Genomic DNA, 2073 nt, shown 5'->3' on the forward strand with positions numbered 1-2073 from the left:
ATCTATCTATCTATCTATCTCTGTCTCTCTCTCTGTCTATCTATCTATCTATCTATCTATCTATCTATCTCTGTCTGTCTGTCTGTCTATCTATCCAGCTATCTCTGTCCGTCCGTCTGCCTGCCCTCTGCCCATCCATCCATCCATCCATCCATCCATCCATCTATCTATCTATCTATCAGTCTGTCTGACTGTCTGTACATCCATTTATCTGTACATCTGTCTGTCTGAACCTTCAAATCTCTTTACGAACTTCTCAAACTATAAGGCTTACATCAACTAAGGTTGTTTTTCCCCTCAGATTTGAACAAGCCAACATTTATTCTAGTTTAATTGACTCTGGCTGGGAAGTACGGGTGCATATGACTTTGTGCAGGCGAGGTGCAGTGTGTGTGTGTGTGTGTGTGTGTGTGTGTGTGTGTGTGTGTGTGTGGGCGAGTCCAGTGTACATACAGTGGATGTGGGAGGAGACAGAGGTGGAGTGGGCGGGTCACAGTCAGGTGAGTCGTTACCTGTGCATTCGCAGTGGGACGGGCGCAAGGCGGGGCTGCACTAGGATGGACTGCCGCCTCCCCTAAGAGAAATCACCGTATCTCATCAACACACGACAGGAGAAGAGGAGAGGAGAGAATCGTGTGTATGTGAGGGTGTGGGCCTGTGCATCAATCCCAGCAGGCAAAAGGAGAGTGTGTCCGTGAGACGGGATTGGCATGCATGTGGACATACGCACGCACTCACACAAAAATACATACAAATTCCCAGACAAACATTTAAATGTCCACCAAAATACACACACAATCCTCACCACATAATTCAAGGGCAAACAAACTGTGCTGAAGCTTTCAGTGCCATGTTGGTCATTGTAATGATTTTGCAGCCAACATGCAGCTACAAGCTAATCAAAACTCTTCTCTACAAGTACAACAGAGTAATTCTTCAGCTCTCAAAATTCCAGTAATCTGCGAACAGGGACATGCTTCTGGCTCAATGCACCTGACATAATAAAAGTGGCGGGAAAAACGGCAGAACAAAAACAAACACAACAGCTTGTGAACGTCTGCCAAGCACATGAGCAAACACAGAACTGACAGAGACGCATCATTAAAAACTACGGGACAGTTCAAAACCAGGGCGCTTTACAAACACAAACTTCTCTCTTGCTGAAATCAGAGTGGCTTTGGAAGAGAATATGATCAGTTTTAATGCAGAATGAGTTTTTATAATTTTACACTACCAGTCACAAGTTTGGAATAATTAAGATTTTGTAATGTTTTTGAAAGAAGTCTCTCATGCTTATCAAGGCTGCATAGATTTAATCAAAACTACTGTAAAAACGATAATCCTGTGAAATATTATTACAGTTTAAAATAACTGTTCTCTATTTTAATATATTTTAAAATGTAATTTATTTCTGTGATGCAAAGCTGAATTTTCTGCAGCCATTGCTCCAGTTTTCAGTGTCGCATGATGCAGAAAAAACATGCAGAAAATGCAGGAAAAAAGTTTTCATCATTGATAATATTAAAGGGGTCATATGATGCGATTTCAAGTTTTCCTTTCTCTTTGGAGTGTTACAAGCTCTTGGTCCATAAATAAGATCTGTAAAGTTGCAAAGACTAAAGTCTCAAATCAAAAGAGATATTCTTTATAAAAGTTAAGAGTCAGCCACGCCTACCTAAAACGGCTCGACACGCCCCCACATATCTACGTCACTATGTGGAAATATTAGCATAATGCCGCCCAAATGTGCACGCAAAGAAAGAAGGCGTGGTTTCAGGAACAGCAGTAGTGTTGATGCAGCCATGTCAGGGAGACGCTGTGTATTTCAGTGCGAAAGCAAAAGCACTTTATTTGGCCTTCCGGAAGTAGATGCAATTAGGAATCTTTGTTTAAGATTTATTTACAACAGAACAGCACAACCCAGATGTTCGAATTTGTGCAACACATTTTATGGACAACAGTTTTTTGAACCTAGAAGAGTACAAGGCTGGCTGTGCACAAACGCTATTTCTAAAAAAAAAGGGTCAATTCTGACTTTGCAATGACAATCTGGCACTTCTGAATCAGCGACTG

At 41.5% G+C, this 2073-nt stretch overlaps 1 protein-coding gene across 6 annotated transcripts in view; it reads right to left on the minus strand.

The window, feature by feature from the left end:
* syngap1b (synaptic Ras GTPase activating protein 1b) overlaps window positions 1–2073 on the minus strand; it is a 43333-nt gene that overhangs the window by 9626 nt on the left and 31634 nt on the right. For 2 of the 6 annotated variants that reach the window (XM_016485872.1, XM_016485873.1), the window contains exon 17: window positions 513–574. The exons of the other annotated variants lie outside the window; for them this stretch is intronic. In XM_016485872.1, the coding sequence (XP_016341358.1) occupies window positions 513–574 (62 nt within the window). The remainder of the gene's footprint in view (window positions 1–512; window positions 575–2073) is intronic. 6 annotated transcript variants of the gene reach the window in all.

This window comes from Sinocyclocheilus anshuiensis, unplaced genomic scaffold (assembly GCF_001515605.1).
Source record: "Sinocyclocheilus anshuiensis isolate Anshui unplaced genomic scaffold, SAMN03320099.WGS_v1.1 scaffold1162, whole genome shotgun sequence".
Lineage (NCBI taxonomy): Eukaryota > Metazoa > Chordata > Actinopteri > Cypriniformes > Cyprinidae > Sinocyclocheilus > Sinocyclocheilus anshuiensis.